The following is a 15,584-nucleotide window of genomic DNA, read 5'->3' as shown; positions in this document are numbered from 1 at the left end:
GATGCTCGAGTTGAGAATGGTACATTTTGGGAGTAAAAGCAGAATTGTAAAAACCTCAGACACACTCAAACACGACAACACATCCGCAAGGAAGAGTAGGACAAGAGAAGAAGCAAACACAAAAACACACAAGCAAAAGGGGGGGGGTATTTACAACAATAGTCGAGTCGCAAAAAGTCGATAGTAAAGATTACTACTTTGTCGCCCATTGTTCAAATAGTTGCATCGGTGACCTTGGCCTTCTTGATGCGCTGCAGCTCGACGATCGGGTTGCACTTGATACTGGCATTGATGCTGTTGATCCAGTCGTTCATCTCGTCTCCGTTGGCAGCACAGATCAGATAGCGCTCGTGACGACCTGGTATGATGACGAACGAAAACAGCGAATGAAAACAAATGAGCAACCTGCCATCAAAATCGAGTCCCCCATTAGCCAAGACGTTGTTGATGTGCCTTGCCTTCGACCACGGTGCCGTCAGATGATGTCTTGCAGGCCTTGATGAAACCGTCCGTTGCGTTGTAAATCTCAAAGCAGTGGGCTCGCTTGGAGGCCACACTGACATCGCGCACTCGCAAATCCTCAAGCGGGATGATGCCGAGCGGGTGGGGATCCTGTTGATACGGAGCAAAGTGAGTTCGTGCAGTATCGTTTAATTTCGTTTTGTCTCTTTGTGGTGAAACGCGGTCAAAACCGCCCCCAATTCGCCAAATGCGTAATCATCCCTTACAGCCGTCTCCTTGAAGTAGTACAGGCAGTTACCAGTCAAGACAAACCATCGCTTGCGCCAGTTCTTTTTGCGTCCGCCTGCAAAAGTGCAAAAGTCGGCAAGTGAGACACTCGAACGACAACCAACCCGAAACTAGCTACATCCCAATTCCCGAAAATAAAGCAATGAATGGACATACCTTGCTTGGTCAGCCAGCCTTCTCGCTCGGGGTTGAAGAACGTGTACGACATGTCCGTCCCGTCTTCGTCTTTTGGCATTTCCAGCTCTTCGTTCTTGATCCGATCGTACAGCACCTGCACCAATGAGCCGACGGAAAATGAGATGTCTGGCAAGTCGTGTGGTTCTGAGCGACACAAAGGATATACGCACAGAGAGGAACTCTGGTGCCAAATCTTGGCCCTGATTGATGCCACGATTGTTCTTGATAAAGCCCTCGAGCGTAATCTTATTCTTGATGCTCGGATTATGCAAGTCCGTGTTGAGCATGATAATTGAGAATGCCAGAACGTAGCAGGTGTCTACAAAATTGCCAAACAAACAAAAGCGGGGATGAGACAATACGCAAAACCAAAACTCCTTGCAAAACCCCACTTTTCGTGCTCTCCGCTAAACTGCGCTAAACTCTGCGCTAAACTCACCTGGATGCGCAAATACGTCCGTGTTTTCCTTGCAGTACTTGTCAGCGAAGCGTTCCATCATGCGATCAATCTTCTGGGCCTCTCCAGGCAGGCGAAAACTCGACAGGAATTTTCTGTTCCAACCAACGAGAATTATGTTGAAGCATGAGTGCACAAAAAGTCTCTGCGTGAACATTGTCCATCGAGCAGAGAGAGCAACTTTTTGAACAAACCTTAATGCGGTGTCGAACGTCATGCCTCCGAATTTTTGCAAATCAACAAAACGCTGCAACGTAGCGAGGTTGAACTCCTTCCTGCACTCGCGGCAGCGGCGATTGGTGTTTGAGCGTCGACCGCGAAACAAGCAGCACAAAAGACAAAATAATACAGTGAGGACAAGTTGGATGTCGCGAGAGAGAGGAGGGGGGCGCGTTGAAGAGAAGATCAGGAACATGCCACGCCGACAAAAAAAAAAGCCGTACAGCTCGCCGAGATAATCGCCAATGGCAGTCTTGCTCAGCATGTCGCTCTCCAGCAAGAACTTGGCGACTGCTTCGGGTGTTAGTTGAATCAGGCCATTGTCGGTGAGGTATTGGAGGCCCTGTTGTTTTCGAAACGAGGACAGAATTGAGCGTTTTCACGAAATCGCAGAACTGAAAAGCAGGCAAACACGTCTCAACTGGCTCACCTTCTTTGGATCCATGTTGAACTTTTTCTTGCCAATGTTGAGCTGACGGGCCTTCAGGGCCTCGTCATCATCAGGGCTGTCAAGCACCAATCAACGAACGAGAAATGAGAATGGTCAACATTGTGTCCATTCAGCTTTGCGGGAATGCTCACGCAGTGTCTGCTTTCGGTGCCTGAGCGTCCAGCGCAGCGAGCTCTGCTTGGATTTTGGAGACCTCCTCCTTCAGGTGTCGGATTTCTTCCCGCAGGCGCTCCTTGCGCTGACCGAGCCGTGCGACCGTCCTGCGTTCGGACGTGTTGAGATCGGCACCCAGCAAAGGTTCTCCGCCTGCCACGCCGACAAGTACCGCACCACCAAAAAGCAAGTCCACCAAAATCAATTTGCTTGCAGGGTGAGATTCCAGCCACACAGAATAGCTTCCCATAACGTCGAGTCAGCCAGCCAAATCGTTGTTACCAAGTGTCATCTGAGCAGGTATTTCGATGGGTTTGTTGCTTGGAACTCGAAATCTCAAAGGAAGGGGGGGGGTTTGTTTGAAATTCCTTGATCTCACAGAAAACAATGATGATGATCTGACCAAGACAAGACAAGACAAGACAAGACAAGACAAGACAAGACAAGCCAGCGATCGACAGAAAAAGTGAGCAAGTTCAAAGTTTGGTTATAAAAAAAAAATAGAAAATAAAAAATAAAAAATAAAAAAATAAAAAATAAAAATAAAAATAAATGCTGATATCGATCATCCGTTTCTTTGCTTCTTTGCTGGAGTTGCGCTGCAGTCTGCCTCCAGCCAACGTCTTCCCTTTACTTTTCTTTACCTTGCTTCCCATTTCCTCGCTTTGGTGGCTGCCGAGCACCCCAACACCTAGCCGTTCCAATGCAATGCCACTGATTCGTGGTTTTGTCTTTTTTTTCCTTTTTTTTTTCTTTTTTTTTTTTTTTGTCTTCTTCCAGTTCGTTCAGCGTTGACGATGGAGCAGCACGCAACACACAGCAACAGCATCAACACAAGGCAATGGAGCACCGAACGACCACAAGCGCAAGAAGGTCGACCCGCCGCCGATGGACTCCCTCCGGGTTGACGGCAGTCAAAAACCGCTAGCTTCCGCTCATTCGTTCTCACCCTCCTTCTCACCCCTTCTCACCTCTCCCCCCCCCCGCTTCTCTCCTTCATCTCTCTCCTTCATCTCTCTCGCTTCAATTCACGCATCCAACAAGCAGACGTCGACAACGAGCGACACACACAAAAACCCACACAATCGTTCTTACCAAAATGCAACAAAAAACGACTGCTTCTGGTTGCCTTGCCAATTCAGGCAGCTCGCTCTGCATCCACGCTCACTACTGCACTTGCAATCGCATATACACCTTGTGCACGCCACCAGAACAACTGAAAGGCAAGTGACTCGGATTATCACGTAAACGAATGCTCCAAAACCCCCGTTTCTGCGTAAACTTGCAGTCGTCCTTTTCTTTTTACGGTGCTGGAGGAAGGCTCGAAAAAGCATGTGCAACCAAGCTCGAATGCGGATCATCACTGTGCTGCTTGTGCTGGTCCTGCACGTCGAGCTGGCGCTGGGCGATGACGCTGCGGTGCTCGACAACGACCAGCTCTTGAGCGCACTTGGCATTCCCAGCAACGCCCTCGATCACGTCTCACTGTCACGTCGCCCGTTCAACGCCCTGGTCGAGCCAGAAGTGCCCGTGTACACATTCACAAAGTTCCAAAGCTCGAAGAAAAATGTAAACGCGACGACTTGTTGTTCGTTGACGTGAAACTGCACTCACTGTCACGGTGATGCAACGTTAGGACCATCGCGTGCGACAGTTGGAAACAATCTGCACGACAGAATGCGGCTCGGAGGCGACCGAGGAGTGTGTGCGCCGCTGCATGTGTGCGCCGTGTTACGACGAGCTGTACGCCAGCGATCCCGTAAAGCGCGACAACCACACTCCTTTCACGATGGTACACAATGGTTGGTATCTATTCTCACTCTGTTTTACCCGTGTTGCTTCATGTAGCTGGAAGCCGGCGAGCTGGATGTCCGGCTGCAGAGCTTTCGCTCGTGCGTTCAGTTGATGATTGACCAGGACGTTCCGATCGCTCGTCGTCGCTTGCCACCACATCTACTCGAGCAGGGAGAAGCATTCAAGCAGCAGTATGCCAAGCGGATAGAAACGCTTCCTTGAACGGCCGAGAAAAAAACAGACGCGCAAAAAGCCGCACAATTTGTATCACAACTAAAAACACTATTTATTGTCGCTCTTAGTCGTGCGATTCACCACCAACAGCTTGATTGAGTGCCATGTCCCAGTAATGTTCCACGCCATGCGAACGCAGGGCTTCACGGGCAGTCCCTTCAGTTGGACACACCAGGAAGCTCCATTTCTTAAAGTTGTGCTCCTTCACCGTTCCCTGTCAATTGCAACGTCAAGACAATCGGGGGAAAATCAACCAAATACATGAATTGGGTGAGAGCCATGAGTAGACAAAGCGATGAGCTCCAGCTCTCGAAAAAAAAAAAGCAACCCCATACCTCCCAAACGAGCGAGCAGCCATCGGTCGATGTGGCGCTCGAGATGGCACCGGTAGCATCTGCCGCGTCGTCGTCCGATTCAGCTTCCGAGTTGTCTGAATCGTCAGCGGCATCGTCCGCCGCTGGAGCCATTCGGGACTTTTTGCTCCAGGCTTGCCCCCATTTGATTCGATTCAGCATCAACCGCTTATACCGCTTGATGGAGCGAGGACCTGTGTGGTGTTTCAATGAGGCGATCAGTTAGATATGCGAATGCACATGCAATGCCACAACAAAAACCACGCAGCAAACGACACATTGGCGGCTTCTTACCTCCTTCGACAATCACCAAATTCATATCTTGAAAGTGAACAACAATGCCAGTCAGCAGGTACTGCTGCGCGTTAATATCAACCTTGTACCGGTAGCGGGGATTGCTCAAATCCTTGACCAGGAAGACAGCCACATTGACGCTAAACTGGGTATCGCGCATGCGCTTCTCCAGACGCTTGGCTCTCCGCTCTTCCGGCTTGAGCTTGCGCGATTCGTTGTCTGCCAGGTGCTTGGCATGGCGTGCAGCGACTTCTGCGCGCACTTGGGCTTCCAACTTGGTCGGGTCTTGGACAGCCTGGTCACCCAGCACGCGCATGAGATTGGAGAGCTTGAGCTTGCCCGCGGGCGCCGCCTCGAGACCCAGTCGAATTCGATCCTCCTTCTCCTTTTGCTTTTCGAGGCGCATCTGACGGCGGAGCTTCTTTCGTTCGCGAGGCGTCAACATGATTGGCATGACAGGCTGAACGAGCGGCTCGAACGGGGGTCGCAACGGGATTGGGTGTTCTACGAGTTGTGAAATGGACGTGAGCTTGCAGATTCGGTCCACGAGCGCCTGCGTTGCTTCCGGCAAGGGCGGCTGCTGTTGTGAGTTGTCGGTAGTTGCCGTGTCCATGGCCGAGCTGTCGTTCTTGCCGTTCACTCGCAACGCGGTGGAGAAGGCCAGAGTCAACTCCTCGGTTGACAGGACAGGAAAGTCGGGGTAAGAAACTTGCGTCAGTGGTCGGTCACGGGTGCCAAGGTTGGTGGCAGTGGATGGATCGGGCGCGGTCAGCACTTCGGCGTCCCACCATTCGATATCGGGGACCATCTCGTCCATCGCAGAGTCCCGATTCGAGACGATGAGTGCCAGCTTTGTCGCTGATGACAGCGCGGTCTTTTTGGCAGCATTGGCAATCTCCTGCTGCAACATTTCCAGCTGTGCACGCGCGCGAATCTGGTGCGCCTGGTTTTCAAACTTGCCCGGCTGGTGAAACCGCATCGAACGTGCCGCACGCTGCGACGCGCCACCTCCAAGTCGTGGATCGTAATACGGGTTGTTCTCTGGCCTCGCTGCCTCGCGCTCTGCAGCCTCCTGTGCCTTCCAGGCTTCCTTCTGCTGGAGGCGCTCCTCCTCGCGTTGCTGCTTGGCCGTCGCAGCGCGGATGTTCACTTGCATCGTCGGCACAAACTTTGGCGCGTCCTCGATGATCTTTCCCGACGTGTCCACCATGCGACCTTGGCTGTCAATGTTCACCTTGGGCATCGGCGGCGCCGCATCGTCGAGATCTCGACGCATTCGCTTGCGCTCGGCTTCGGACGCTTCCTCGGCAGCCCGCTTGCGTTCGAGCAGCTGCTGTGCCTGCTGGATGGAAGCCTGGATTGCCGAGCTCGAGAACTGCAGCTGCACTGCCGGAGCCGCAGCAGGGGCAGCAGCAGTCGCAGGTGGATGAGCAGGCTGAATTGTCGTTGCGGCTGCTGCTGCTGCTGCCGCAGGACCGAGACGCGAAGCCCCCGCCAGGCTCTCGAAGCGTGCCTTGATGGTGCGTGCCTTGGCTTGGCCGATCTCATGCAGGAGGCCCGAGGCGAGCCCGCTGGCTGCCGACGCATTGCCGTTGAGCGAGCGCGTCAACTCTTGCGCGAGCTGTTCGCGCGTCGCGTTGCTCCTGTACAGCGTGATGGCCGAGTTCACCACGGCAGCGTCCGAAGCAGCTCCGCCAGTGATGGCTGCCAATGCCCGGTGCATCCATGTGCGCACCTCGGTTGCTTCCGAGTCGGTGAGCGACATTGGAGTTTGCAGCAGTGATGAGAACGGAGAACGAAAAGACTGATCAAGTCACTAATCTTGTATTGTATTGGATTAGTACTGTTACCAGTGTTGTCGATTTGGAAGAGCCAAGGTAACGAACGGTCAGTCTTACTGCTACAGCATCAATGGCGGATCAGTCAGCGCCGCCGCTCGTGGCCGCCAGTCCGCGTCGGTTTGCATTCGATTGGAAGCCGCTGATCTCAGCTTACTATGCTGTCAATGCACTGATTGCGCTGTTCCTGGTGTGGGGCAAGTGGGTGCCTGTCCCGTGGATGAGCGGCCAAGTGGACCAAGTCTTGAACTGGACGCACACGGATGTAACGTCGCAGATCCGGCTTAAGGGGGGTGCCCTCTGAGAACCATGGATTATGCTCACAATTGCAGCAAAAATGCAATGGTGTTTTTTGTTTTTGCGTGCAGGGCACTTCACGAGAGCGTTATGTGACGACGTTGGTCTGCGTCGCCTTCTTGATCCAAGCACGGCGCAATCCGTCCATCATGGCGTATCTGAGCAGCGCAATGGCGGCTGGGAAAGTGTACACGCTGCTGGCCTTGTACTTGCGGTTGCCAAGCTCGATGCTGTGCTGGGCGTACAGCGTGGTTTGCATTGGTGAGTTGTTGAGCGGAGAGCAACGCTGCACCTCCTGTGCAAGCATGGATGTTCCATCCCAGGGTGATGTGGCAATGCAGTTGAAGATGCTATTCGAATGCACACGTCGATCTGACACGATTCATTCATCTCCCTGTCGTTCGTTCTGCGCTGTTTACAGTTTCGTTCGTCTTCCTCCGCCAACCGGAGGCAACGCTGCGCGCAAAGTCTAGCAAGCTCGACCCCAAGCAACTTCGGCAGCTCTTTTTGATTTTCGGTCCGGACGACTATCTCTTGCTCGAGCTGACGATTCCGTGGCAAACGCGCTCGCAAGCCCTCGTACCCGCCATCGCTGAAGTGATTGCCCAAACCCCAAAGCATGGAAAAGTGGCGTTCGCCCATCTCGATGTGGCCCGGTATCCAGCTCAGGCTACGCAGCTGAGCGTTGACAACAATGCGAATGGCGTGGCGATTCCAGCGCTCGTCTTGTTCAAGGGCAACAAGGAAATCCAGCGCTCGACCAGCGTTCCAGTACATCTGGGCACTGCTGCGCTTTCGGTATGTGCTTTATTGTGCTTTGGCTCACGAGGGATGGGAAGGTTGTTGCCTTTTTGCGACTGAGTGCGGTTTTTGTTTTCGTTTGACTGCGCAGAGATGGATTCTTTCCGAGTTCAAGTTGAACGAGATCAATTCCAGTTCTTGAATGAATGCTTTTTATGGGGAAGCTTCTTTTTTTTGGACCTGTTGAATGTATTAAACCATTTTATTCTAGGAGATCGACGAACGCGCAAAAATAAAGACTTGTTGCGAAAGATTTTTGGATTTCCGATTTGTCGTTGAATAGCTCATATAAGGATATGCCCTAGGTCTAACCAGAAGCCCGATTAGCTCAGTCGGTAGAGCGTGAGACTCTTAATCTCAGTGTCACGGGTTCGAGCCCCGTATCGGGCTGGCTTCTTTTTTTGTCTTTTTTTCGCTTTTTTTTTTTTTTTTTTTTTTTTTTTTTTTGCTCCATCCTCCTCCTCGTGCTAAACTTTGCATCACTCAGACAAGACACGTACAACATCACACAAGCACACGAGCAACGACTGCGCTTTTCATTTCGCACTGAAGCCTGGCTCAGTCTCTCTCTTCGTCCCATCGACCGACCAATGCAATCGCATCGCAGCTTCCCCCGCTCCCTTCCACCTTTGGTTTTCAAGCCCGACTCGTTTGAAGATGCCACACCGCGCCAACCCACGGCCGAAGTGCTTCCAGACGTGTGCATGGACGATGGCCTCGTTCCAGTTGAGTGAAACGAAACGCGTGTTTTTTTGCTCGCGTTTTGGGTGTTAGAGTGCAAGGCATGGGGGGGGCATCATCTGACTTGTGAATGGGTGTGGTGGTATTGTACGCTGCGTGAGATGTATGAGGAACACGGGAGAGGGGAGGCAGCGAAGCGGGGCGTTGATCAAAACCCCTACTGCTGGCGTTCGTTTTGGCGGGAAACCAATTGGCGTTCATTTGGTCGCGCTGTATTTTTTTTTCTTTTTTTCTTGCTTGTTCCCCAGAAGACCAGTCTCGAGGCACCCGTCCTCGCAACGGTTTCAGCTGCTGCTGCTAATACGGGGACCATGTCATACCATCCGCCCCTGCCACCAGGCAACTCGCCAGGACGCTCGAATGAAGCCATCGTGCCGAGTGGATTTCCGCCTGAAACACTTGCCGCGTTCGCCTGCGAAGTGTCCTCGCTTGCCAGAGACCACTCCTGTGCCAAGCCCCCTCCGCTAGTTCGCTCAGATGCAGTGGCGGCAGACATCTTCCCGGTCTGTCGAACGCCTGACATGGCGACCGCGATGAGAGTGTCGGCTCCTGCACCTCCATTCACCCCGCTTGCGCGTCGTGTTGCTGCCCCTTCCAGTACCACTTACTCCGCCGCACCTCGCAAAAGCAATGCAAAAAGTTGTTCTAGCTTTTCCTCGAGCTCGGCGTTGGTTGTCCGGCGCGGTGTGGTGGTGCATGTCGAGGTGTGCCAACAGCCCCATTCAGACATGAGCTTTTCAGCTCTGCGCGAGCGTATTCTCTCCTATCTTCGCCAGCACGATCGTGTTTGTACCAACATTACATTGCACAGGCTGGATTTTGTGTAAGTGGGTCGGTTGTGTGTGTTTTGAAATTGTCATTGCTGGTTGAGAGTTTGGTTCCGTTGCCAGACCAACATTGCATGAATTGACCGGCATCACATCGTGCCTTTACCCACACCCCGCCTCCAAATACACCCAAACCACCATCAGGACGGACCAAGTCTTGCAAAACAACGTCGAATTCATTTCCATATCGGATAACAAGACCAGCGCCGCCGAGCCAGGAATTGTCGTTTCGCTTGCAGATGTTCAGGTCGACCCCGGCATCCCGGGAGTGGCTCCATTGTCGTCGGTCGACAATACTGTGCTCATGCTGCATTTGTATCAGATGAGCGATGCCGACACGTCGGGAGCGATCGACATGGATCAAGCACCCGGTTCAAACCACGAGCACCCGCCGTCGTTCCACGCCGACACGACGGGATTCGATGGCGATCAAGCCGCCATGAATGGAGCACAGCCAACATCCGGCGAGGAGACAGCGCAAGAGGATGCCAGCTGCATGGAATATGCAATTCCAAACCGCGAGTTTCACGGTATTTGGGAAAGCTTGGTGTTTGACCAAAACGGCCAAGTGCAAAGCCGTCTGTTACAGTACGCGACGACGGCCATGTTGTTTTCCGAGTACAATGTCAACTCGAACGTGGTGTCTTGGAATCGCGTGATTCTTCTGCATGGGCCACCGGGCTCCGGCAAGACGTCGCTCTGCAAGGTAGAAGAGTACTTTATCAGGTTTGTCCGCTGTCCGATCGACCTAACTTGCATCCCGACATCATCCTTCCCTCCCACACCGTCGTCTCCAAAACAGGCACTTGCACAGAAACTTGCCATTCGCCTGTCTGGACGGCATTTCGCGCAAGGCCGCTTCATTGAAATCAACAGCCACAACCTCTTCTCCAAGTACTTTAGCGAGAGTGGCAAGCTGGTCGGGCGCTTGTTTGCACGCATTCGTCAAGTCGTCCGCGATGAGCGCACGTTGGTGTGCCTTCTGATTGACGAGGTCGAGAGCATCACGGCTGCGCGGCAGTCTGCTTCAACCGGCGCCGACCCTTCGGACGCGCTACGTGTCGTGAATGCAGTACTCACACAGATCGACTCTCTCCGCCATAATCGAAATGTTCTGCTCATGGCGACGTCCAACCTGACCAAGTGCATCGATGCTGTAGGTGGATGATGAATGAAAAATGTGCCATTTTTTGCCATCATTTGCGCTTGCGCACTGAACCAGCAACATGCCTCGGATGACATGCGCATGCAAACACACCCCCACAACAGGCCTTCTTGGACCGTGCTGACATCAAAATGCACGTGGGATATCCGAGCTGGCGCGCAGTGTACACGATCTTGTTCACTGCCATCCAAGAGCTCATGCTTCGAGGCATCATTGCTCCTGTCGAGCCTGTTCTCGAACTGGTAAGTCGACAAGTAGCTGAAGAAGAGTATCACAGAGCATGGTTGGTCTTTTTGATTTAGGAGAGTTTTGTTGACTTTGTTTCGGTTCCATTTTCGGCGGCAGCTCGCACTCGACAATGTCGACAACCCTAGTGCCCCCGGCGTATTATCCAGCGTGCGACTCCGCGATGCAGCCAAGGCGGCTCAGGTACACTTAATCATGCAACAACGGTGTGCATCGTGCATGTTAGAGGGCCCAACAACTAGACTTTTTGATGTGTTTCGACTTTTTAGGGGATCAGCGGGCGAACCCTCAAAAAACTCCCTCTGCTGGCTCACGCGTTCTACAGCAATGGAACCGTTACAATGACGCTTCAGGCCTTTATCACTGCCTTGCACAACGTGGCGGAAGATCAACATCGCACTGCCGTCGAGACCGAGTGAAAGCTGTGCTGCCAGAATAGATTTACCTGCCTTTGCAGCTCTCATCGAATCGTACAACAACATGCATGCGTTGCTTCACGCAATAGAAAACCAAAACCCTTCCATCTCTGAGTCGCAATGAGATCGAACGCTGAATCCAGCAACCAAAGAGAGATGGCGTCAAATTATTCAAACAGCAAAAAAACCTTTCCCAGAACCATACGGTTGACAGGTAAACTCGCAAGAGATTCACATACACACGAAAGAAACGTGTCTATGCCGTTGCTACTGCGGGTGCTGCGCCAGCAGGAGCGGAGGTAGCAGGAGCAGCAGCAGCCGCAGCAGCCGCAGCAGCCGCCTTGACGTTCTTTGGCCGATCGTCAATGACCCTTACGCCGAGCGCGCGGGCGGTGCCAATAACGCACTGTGCCATGGTCTGCATGTTCAGATGTTTGACGGACGGGTCCTTGAGCTTGATCTGGGCGATCTCATACACGTGCCGCAGCGAGATGGTGCCCATGACTTCCTTGCCGGCCGCCTTTGCGCCCTTGGCCAGGCCCGCTGCGCGCAGCACAAAGTACGCCGTGGTTGGCTGGCCCACTGTGTATGAATAAGAGCGATCGCCCTTGACGGCAAGTCGCACGGGCAGCTCCGTCCCTGGCACAAACTGCTTTGTCTGGTCGTTGAAGTCCTTGACGAACTGGCCGATCGCGACACCCTTCTGACCCAGCGCGGGGCCCAATGGAGGCGCAGGCGCAGCCTTGCCAGCGGGAATGAGCAGCTTGAGCGTGGCGACGACAATGTGTGCTCCGCCGGCCGCTCCTTTTGCTTTGGACATGCTGGAAAAAAAAAGTGTACAATGGAAAACAACAACAAAAGCAAACAAGGTGGACTGCACTCAGAGTCGAGTCTAGACACAAAAATAGAACAGGGAATTTGATGGGGATCAAGAAATAATAAATACGATAGAGACAGAGGGGTGACGGAAGAGAATGAGAATGGAATAAATTATGAAACAAGCACACAACACATCAAACCAGCATCAACGCTCCTCCTAGGCTTCATGATCTGCTCGCTTGGACGACGTCTCCTTGCGTTGCCGAAACCGCGATGGATAGACCCGGATGGTCGACTCGTCGTCTGAAAGCGGCGAGTGTGATTCAGGCGAGACTCGGCTGCCATTCCGGACGTTTGGGTACGCGTCTACTTGCTGAAACTGGTCCAGTTGTATGTCATTGCCTTGCGACAATAGTCTGGAAGTATCGCTCGTTCTCGAGTATGCATAGCGTTCATCGGCGCTAGAGTCAAAGTGGTGGGTGGCCGAACCAGCGTCGGCTTCCATCCCCCCTCCAACATGCTTGTGCTGCTGGTACTTGATGTAGTGAAAGAAGGCCACACCAAAGAACAAGGCCACCCCGCCCACGATATTAATTTCGGAAAAGCGATCCTCGTGGAGGAACATGGCGGAAATCGCAATCGTGACAACGTCCTTGACTACGCCAGCCACAGCCATCACCAACCCGGACGTTTGCCAGATGAGCAGGTACTCGCAAAAGTTCATCATGAAGGCGAGCGTGCCTCCGACCAGCAACACTGCGATCGTGGTTGCGAGTCGGGTGGCCGAATCATGGAAGAGGTCGGACGAGAAGAGCGCCGCACCTTCAAAGTACATGGCCAACGGGAGTAACAGCAATGCCATGACGGATGTGAGATGGTACAGTGTATCGAGCGGTCCGTTCAGGATGCGCTCGCGTTGCTCGGGTCCCGGTTTGCTTGGTCCATGCCCATGCCCAGCGTTGCCTTGAACAAGAACTTGAACCAACACCCACCGCAAACCGCCGCTCATCGCTGCACCGAGCGTCACAAACAACCCCAGAACGTCAACGGTGGTGCTTCCGTACGAGAACAAAATCAGTCCCACGCAGATGGACAGGACGACGGCAATGAGATTGGCGCGGAAGCGCTCAATGCGGAAGAGAATGGCAAACCCGAGCAGAAACACGATGGAACTGGCCTTGATCATGGTATACAGAATGACCGTGACCATCATGATGGCGGAATTCGACAGGGCGATATCCAGCGCAGCCATCAATGCACACGGCACCACCTGTCGAGATCGCATCGCATCCATGTATTTGGAGTGCAGTGTAGCACGTCCAAGTGAGTGGAAATTTGAGCTGTCGTGTTGATTCTCGTTTCCCCCCCCCTCCTCCAGCCATTTTTTTCGATTCAACTTTAATCAACACACCAACATGGAGCAAGCACCAAGCACTCTCCTGTGCTAATCTCGTCGACACCTCACCTTGGTCAGTGTTTGGCGCCAATTGAGTGTGGTTCGCGGGCGATTCTGCCGTGATTCGTCGGCAGCGCGCACAATCCAGCAGAGCGTCCAGTTGACAGTCATGTGGACCATGGTCAGAGTGATGGGGAAGTGGAAGCCGTAGCTTCGCAGCAGCCATCGGTTGTAGTACGTCAGGCCGACAGAGAACACGTACCACAGCAGAATGCTCGCCAGTGGCGCGAGGAAGCGCACCAACGCATGGCGGAGTCCAGACATTCGAGGAGGGGCCCAAGGTGGGACAAACGCGGGGGAAGGGGGCCAGACTTATTCACGAAATGGCACGATCCTAGTCCTCGAGAGGCGGCCGGTGGCTGGCTAGGGGGGCGGTCAGGTGGCTGGAGGCTGGAGGCGGGGGGAGTGAGCACAAGCGATTGAGGCGCAGCTTGAGAACAAAGAGTAAAATGCTCAGAAATCAATGGACAATGAAGACTGAAGTGATGCGATGGGTTTTGATCTTCGATGTGAGGCGCGGCGGGAAGGGAGGGGGGTTGGACTCGACCGAAACTCACGAGCTCAGCAAAGCTCAACTCAGATCGCAGCAACGCCAATTCTTGCAACAATGTCAACCTCATCCAACCGTGTCAAATTTCATAGCATTGTTTGAAAAAGCCTACCTGTCTAAATCAAGCGCTTGAAACAGTCTTCGATTTCAATCACGACCTGAGCACAAAATGGTACTTTGCTGGAACACGTTGTCTGAGCCGGCTGAGCCAGCGGAATAATGATGGAAGCTTCCATCACTATAATAATAATAATACTGCGAGCGCCTGAGTGTGATGAGGAAGCCGGAGAGTTAGAGCGAAGTGGTCGATTCCTAGAAAAGCTGACACAAGTGTTGGCAGATTAGTTAGCACCGCCGTATACACTCATCGTGAAACACGATTGAAACGCCTTACGAAAAGCTCACCCAAAGCATGTTGAGATCTCGCTTTTTGGACCACTTTGGAACCAAAGCGGATCGCTCCACCACCGCCGCCGCCGCTGACCCCACGACATGCGCATTTGCTCACATTGATCCCATACTACAAACACGTGTGCTTCGTTTTTGCGTGGCAGGCCGCAGCAGTAGCAAGCGACAGTGAGCCGCAACTCACTTGGGAAGACCAGGAGCGCATCAACCTGTTTGGCCGCCTCAACAACCGCGCAGACGAGCTCGACGAGCTGATCAAGATCAACAAGGTGCGATTGATGGAGTCGGAGTCGGGTCGGAGTCGGAGGCAGGAGCTTGGGGTTGGCTGGTCCATGCTTGAGCATTCGCATGCTCACTGCTGAACACTGTGGGTCTATTGGCAATATCATGGTCAACACAATGTGCCCGGAAAAAAACAATTCTGATCGAGTAGAAGCGATTGGATGGCTTCAGCGACGCCGAGGAGAGCATTCTGCTGGCAGACTCGGACGAAGCACCTGTTCGGTACGCGTATTACTTGGTCAGCTTCAGTGAAGCAAGATGCGTCTACGACCAAATTCTCATGTTGCGTGTGTTGGTTTGGGGGTGGTGCATAGGTACCGATTGGGCGAGGTGTTTGTCGAAATGCCCGCTGACAAGGCTACAGAGATGCTCACCGCAGCGACCGAGAAGGTGACTGCAGAGGTCAACAAGCAACAAGAAGAGGTAAGGAACGAGCAAAAAACAAGGTGGTGTGTGTGTGGGGGGTTGTGGTTGTTCTGATCTCTTGTGCGGGTGTGGCACGAAACTTGCCGACGAACGAGCTCACTGGTGTGTCCTCCGTACATGTTCCTACAAATCACAGGTTGCCTCCATCCGAGCAAAGATGGTCGAGCTCAAGCGCGCACTGTATGCCAAGCTTGGTGACACGATCAACCTCGAAAGCGGCGACGATGAATAACGCCCAGAATCGATGAATGCGCTTTCAGTTTGAACACATCTCTGGTGACTTTCGTGTCCTAGCCTTTACCAGTTAGTTGTATTGGTACCAGCCGGGGGATTCATGTCTGGTCAAAAGCTTTTGACCTGCTGTTGAATAAAGTACGTTTCCAGCTCGACAAGAATGCAAGACTCTGTCCGGCGCCACTCCGTCCAAACG

The 15,584-nt window shown here is 53.1% G+C and overlaps 8 protein-coding genes and 1 non-coding gene across 9 annotated transcripts; 5 read left to right on the top strand and 4 right to left on the bottom strand.

Moving 5' to 3' along the window:
- Positions 1 to 5: 5 nt before the first annotated feature.
- CAOG_06832 (cytohesin 1) lies at positions 6 to 2,606 on the bottom strand. Its single transcript, XM_004344403.2, has 11 exons — positions 2,490 to 2,606; positions 2,186 to 2,360; positions 2,034 to 2,109; positions 1,828 to 1,946; positions 1,579 to 1,659; positions 1,367 to 1,479; positions 1,098 to 1,246; positions 907 to 1,021; positions 729 to 805; positions 459 to 612; positions 6 to 358 (listed from the first exon to the last, which is right to left on the bottom strand). The coding sequence occupies exons 1-11, from the start codon at positions 2,497 to 2,499 to the stop codon at positions 213 to 215; spliced, it is 1,215 nt and encodes a 404-aa protein (XP_004344453.2). The 5' UTR covers positions 2,500 to 2,606; the 3' UTR covers positions 6 to 212.
- An 881-nt stretch (positions 2,607 to 3,487) lies between these two features.
- CAOG_06831 (hypothetical protein) lies at positions 3,488 to 4,316 on the top strand. Its single transcript, XM_004344402.2, has 3 exons — positions 3,488 to 3,776; positions 3,844 to 3,966; positions 4,056 to 4,316. The coding sequence occupies exons 1-3, from the start codon at positions 3,540 to 3,542 to the stop codon at positions 4,221 to 4,223; spliced, it is 528 nt and encodes a 175-aa protein (XP_004344452.2). The 5' UTR covers positions 3,488 to 3,539; the 3' UTR covers positions 4,224 to 4,316.
- CAOG_06830 (pre-mRNA processing factor PRP3) lies at positions 4,267 to 6,675 on the bottom strand. Its single transcript, XM_004344401.2, has 3 exons — positions 4,883 to 6,675; positions 4,571 to 4,782; positions 4,267 to 4,449 (listed from the first exon to the last, which is right to left on the bottom strand). Exons 1-3 carry the CDS (start codon positions 6,645 to 6,647, stop codon positions 4,300 to 4,302), a joined length of 2,127 nt encoding a protein of 708 aa, XP_004344451.1. The 5' UTR covers positions 6,648 to 6,675; the 3' UTR covers positions 4,267 to 4,299.
- A 109-nt stretch (positions 6,676 to 6,784) lies between these two features.
- Positions 6,785 to 8,052, top strand: CAOG_06829 (hypothetical protein). Its single transcript, XM_004344400.2, has 4 exons — positions 6,785 to 6,985; positions 7,089 to 7,278; positions 7,439 to 7,815; positions 7,910 to 8,052. The coding sequence occupies exons 1-4, from the start codon at positions 6,794 to 6,796 to the stop codon at positions 7,958 to 7,960; spliced, it is 810 nt and encodes a 269-aa protein (XP_004344450.1). The 5' UTR covers positions 6,785 to 6,793; the 3' UTR covers positions 7,961 to 8,052.
- Positions 8,053 to 8,135: 83 nt separating this feature from the next.
- Positions 8,136 to 8,208, top strand: CAOG_09741. The gene has a single exon. It is a non-coding gene; the product is annotated as a tRNA-Lys (tRNA).
- Positions 8,209 to 9,287: 1,079 nt separating this feature from the next.
- On the top strand, positions 9,288 to 11,216 carry CAOG_06828 (thyroid hormone receptor interactor 13; the record flags this gene model as incomplete). Its single annotated transcript, XM_004344399.1, has 6 exons — positions 9,288 to 9,382; positions 9,531 to 10,092; positions 10,189 to 10,542; positions 10,656 to 10,793; positions 10,897 to 10,980; positions 11,067 to 11,216. The coding sequence occupies 6 exons, from the start codon at positions 9,288 to 9,290 to the stop codon at positions 11,214 to 11,216; spliced, it is 1,383 nt and encodes a 460-aa protein (XP_004344449.1).
- Positions 11,217 to 11,340: 124 nt separating this feature from the next.
- On the bottom strand, positions 11,341 to 12,079 carry CAOG_06827 (39S ribosomal protein L11). The gene has a single exon (XM_004344398.2). It carries the CDS (start codon positions 12,031 to 12,033, stop codon positions 11,470 to 11,472), a length of 564 nt encoding a protein of 187 aa, XP_004344448.1. The 5' UTR covers positions 12,034 to 12,079; the 3' UTR covers positions 11,341 to 11,469.
- A 94-nt stretch (positions 12,080 to 12,173) lies between these two features.
- Positions 12,174 to 13,953, bottom strand: CAOG_06826 (solute carrier family 35 member C2). Its single transcript, XM_004344397.2, has 2 exons — positions 13,498 to 13,953; positions 12,174 to 13,302 (listed from the first exon to the last, which is right to left on the bottom strand). Exons 1-2 carry the CDS (start codon positions 13,750 to 13,752, stop codon positions 12,250 to 12,252), a joined length of 1,308 nt encoding a protein of 435 aa, XP_004344447.1. The 5' UTR covers positions 13,753 to 13,953; the 3' UTR covers positions 12,174 to 12,249.
- A 230-nt stretch (positions 13,954 to 14,183) lies between these two features.
- CAOG_06825 (hypothetical protein) lies at positions 14,184 to 15,549 on the top strand. The gene is made up of 5 exons (XM_004344396.2): positions 14,184 to 14,210; positions 14,593 to 14,715; positions 14,880 to 14,950; positions 15,043 to 15,151; positions 15,291 to 15,549. The coding sequence occupies exons 1-5, from the start codon at positions 14,208 to 14,210 to the stop codon at positions 15,384 to 15,386; spliced, it is 402 nt and encodes a 133-aa protein (XP_004344446.1). The 5' UTR covers positions 14,184 to 14,207; the 3' UTR covers positions 15,387 to 15,549.
- Positions 15,550 to 15,584: the final 35 nt, after the last annotated feature.

The sequence above is a fragment of the Capsaspora owczarzaki genome, assembly GCF_000151315.2.
Source record: "Capsaspora owczarzaki ATCC 30864 unplaced genomic scaffold supercont2.12, whole genome shotgun sequence".
NCBI classification, from domain to species: Eukaryota; class Filasterea; order Ministeriida; family Capsasporidae; genus Capsaspora; species Capsaspora owczarzaki.
Note: the sequence above shows the minus strand (reverse complement) of the source record. Positions and strands in the feature narration are given on the sequence as shown.

Bases quoted from the DNA above. Each gene is read 5' to 3' on its own strand.
- CAOG_06831 (XM_004344402.2), top strand. From the start codon at position 3,540: ATGTGCAACCAAGCTCGAATGCGGATCATCACTGTGCTGCTTGTGCTG. The intron at 3,777-3,843 runs GTAAACGCGACG...ATGCAACGTTAG, and splicing joins TCCAAAGCTCGAAGAAAAAT to GACCATCGCGTGCGACAGTT. The intron at 3,967-4,055 runs GTAAAGCGCGAC...TGCTTCATGTAG, and splicing joins AGCTGTACGCCAGCGATCCC to CTGGAAGCCGGCGAGCTGGA.
- CAOG_06827 (XM_004344398.2), bottom strand. From the start codon at position 12,033: ATGTCCAAAGCAAAAGGAGCGGCCGGCGGAGCACACATTGTCGTCGCC.
- CAOG_06829 (XM_004344400.2), top strand. From the start codon at position 6,794: ATGGCGGATCAGTCAGCGCCGCCGCTCGTGGCCGCCAGTCCGCGTCGG. The intron at 7,279-7,438 runs GTGAGTTGTTGA...CGCTGTTTACAG, and splicing joins GTACAGCGTGGTTTGCATTG to TTTCGTTCGTCTTCCTCCGC. The intron at 7,816-7,909 runs GTATGTGCTTTA...TTGACTGCGCAG, and splicing joins TGGGCACTGCTGCGCTTTCG to AGATGGATTCTTTCCGAGTT.
- CAOG_06830 (XM_004344401.2), bottom strand. From the start codon at position 6,647: ATGTCGCTCACCGACTCGGAAGCAACCGAGGTGCGCACATGGATGCAC. The intron at 4,783-4,882 runs GTAAGAAGCCGC...AACACCACACAG, and splicing joins TTTGGTGATTGTCGAAGGAG to GTCCTCGCTCCATCAAGCGG. The intron at 4,450-4,570 runs GTATGGGGTTGC...TGCAATTGACAG, and splicing joins GCTGCTCGCTCGTTTGGGAG to GGAACGGTGAAGGAGCACAA.
- CAOG_06825 (XM_004344396.2), top strand. The intron at 14,951-15,042 runs GTACGCGTATTA...GGTGGTGCATAG, and splicing joins TCGGACGAAGCACCTGTTCG to GTACCGATTGGGCGAGGTGT. The intron at 15,152-15,290 runs GTAAGGAACGAG...TACAAATCACAG, and splicing joins TCAACAAGCAACAAGAAGAG to GTTGCCTCCATCCGAGCAAA.
- CAOG_06832 (XM_004344403.2), bottom strand. The intron at 1,022-1,097 runs GTGCGTATATCC...TCATTGGTGCAG, and splicing joins TGGCACCAGAGTTCCTCTCT to GTGCTGTACGATCGGATCAA. The intron at 359-458 runs GCAAGGCACATC...TCATCATACCAG, and splicing joins TGACGGCACCGTGGTCGAAG to GTCGTCACGAGCGCTATCTG.
- CAOG_06826 (XM_004344397.2), bottom strand. From the start codon at position 13,752: ATGTCTGGACTCCGCCATGCGTTGGTGCGCTTCCTCGCGCCACTGGCG. The intron at 13,303-13,497 runs GTGAGGTGTCGA...CGATCTCGACAG, and splicing joins GGCGCCAAACACTGACCAAG to GTGGTGCCGTGTGCATTGAT.